The following is a 2,106-nucleotide window of genomic DNA, read 5'->3' on the forward strand; positions in this document are numbered from 1 at the left end:
CGGCGGCGAGGTCCGTGGCGTAGGAGCTCGCTAAGGACGAAACAGAAGGCGGCGGAAGGTTCTACTAAGACGTGCGGTGCGCGCGGCGCAAAGGGGGCGAGCAGAGGGTCACCGGAGCGACGCCGGCGACCATGCCGCGCGGCGGCGGCTTCGTGAGATCGTCGAACGAACTCGATGTCAGAGAACGCTATCGAGAGGTGGAAAGAGTTGGGAGGAAGAGGAGCTCACCAGGACCACGGAGGTGTGATCCGCCGGTCGAGTAGCGGACGGAGGAGGAGGACTTTGACGACGACGCGGCGGCGGCCGAAGAGGAAGGAGTGGTGGCTGTAGTCGTTCGGGAGCGGCCTCCTGGACGTAGGCGAGGAAGACGTGGACGGCGGAGCTCCTGGACACGCTCACGCCATGGCTGCGCTCCTACGCGCTCTCGGTTCCTCCGTGGATTGCGTGGGGAGGAGGAGGAAGAAGGGGAGGGGGGAAGAAAACCCTGGTGGCGGCGGGCGATAGGAACCCTAGCGCGGACGGGTGCGTGTGGACGGCGGCTTTGGGCGCGCCCTGGCCATGTGCCACTGTACCGCTCGGTGAAAAGTTCTCTCTCATTTTGGGGGCACGGTGAAAATTTCTTACCGAGGTGGAAGACGAGGGCTTGCCGTTTCACGGTGGGCTGGGCTGGCGCGGTGAAAGAGAGAGGGAGGGTAAAGTGGGCTGGGCCGCTCTGGTTCCTCTCTCTCTCTCTCTCTCTCTCTCTCTCTCTCTCTCTCTCTGTATTTCTTTTCTTTTCTATTAAAAATAGAGAAAAATGCAAAAGAGAGAGAGAGAGAGAGAGGGCTTAGTGATGAGTTTATGCATGAGACCAATTCTTATGGACTTTTTACAAAATGTGTGATCCAGGAAAAATTGTTCTGGGCATGATTGGAAAGTTTAGATTCAAACTCATTTGAATTAGGTCTAGATTTTTTTAAGTGTCCAAAAAAAATCATTTTTTTGTTGGAGATTATTTTCGTCATGTAAGAATTTGTGAAAAAGTCTGTAGTGTGATCATTGGATTTAAATTGAAAAGGAATTTGGATAGGGCTTGAATCGAATTTGAGTGGCCAAAATAAATAAATGCAAAGAAGCTTCAATTGAATTCTGAAAAATGCCCGGTTTTATGTCATTTATTTAATGGCATGATAAAAAAATGAAAATGCAAAGTTCAACGTCTCATAGTAACTACTCCCTCCGTCCCAAAATAAGTGTCTCAACTTTGAACTAACTTTAGTATAAAGTTGTACTAGAGTTGAGACACCTATTTTGGGACGAGGAAGTACTAGTTAGATGCACATGCGTTGCTACGGGGGTAATAAAAAGAAATGTGGTGGCATTTGATCAAAAGGTGTCATGTGCAGTTTTACACCATGTCATTATTGTTGGGAATCGTTGCATGGAAAACAAAAAATATTCTACGCACATGCAATGATCTATCCATGGAGATGCATAGCAACAAGGGGGAGCCCTCATAGACCGTCAGCGGAATCGTTTCACAGCGCGGTTGATGTAGTCGAACTTCTTCGCGCTTCAACCGATCAAGTACCGAACGCACGGCACCTCCGCGTTCTGCACATGTTCAGTTCGGTGTCGTCCTCGCCATCTTGATCCAACAAGCGTAGCGAGGTAGTGACGAGTTCCGGCATCACAACGACATGATGATGGTGGTGGTGAAGTGATCCCATGGGGCTTCTCCTAAGCACTGCGATGATCTAGAACGGAGGAGGAAACTAGAGGCGGAGGGGTGCCGACACACGGCATGGAATAATCCTATGCCTTTGTGTGGCACCCCTCCTACATATATATAGGAGTGGGTGGGAAGGAGGCAGCCCTAGGGCGCCCCCAAAGGGCTAGCCGAATCCAACTAGGTGCACCCCCTCCCCTTTCCAAATCTTTGCATTGGGGGGGGGGGGAGGAAAGGGGGGAGGCGCCCCTCTCTTTCCTTCTCTTTGTGAGAAGAAAAGGAAGGAGTCCTCTCCCTTCCTTCTCCATGCGCTGCGTCCTAGAGGGGGGCGCACTAGCCCCCTATGGGCTGGTTTGCTCCCCTCCTATGGCCCATTAAGCCCAAGGACATCCCTCGGC

At 51.8% G+C, this 2,106-nt stretch overlaps 1 protein-coding gene across 1 annotated transcript in view; it reads right to left on the reverse strand.

Moving 5' to 3' along the window:
• Positions 1–404, reverse strand: part of LOC119316026 — a 3,250-nt gene extending 2,846 nt beyond the window's left edge. The window contains exon 1 of the mRNA XM_037590429.1: positions 400–404. Coding sequence (XP_037446326.1) covers positions 400–404 — 5 coding nt within the window. The remainder of the gene's footprint in view (positions 1–399) is intronic.
• Between the last annotated feature and the right edge of the window lie 1,702 nt (positions 405–2,106).

The sequence above is a fragment of the Triticum dicoccoides genome, chromosome 6A (assembly GCF_002162155.2).
Source record: "Triticum dicoccoides isolate Atlit2015 ecotype Zavitan chromosome 6A, WEW_v2.0, whole genome shotgun sequence".
Lineage (NCBI taxonomy): Eukaryota > Viridiplantae > Streptophyta > Magnoliopsida > Poales > Poaceae > Triticum > Triticum dicoccoides.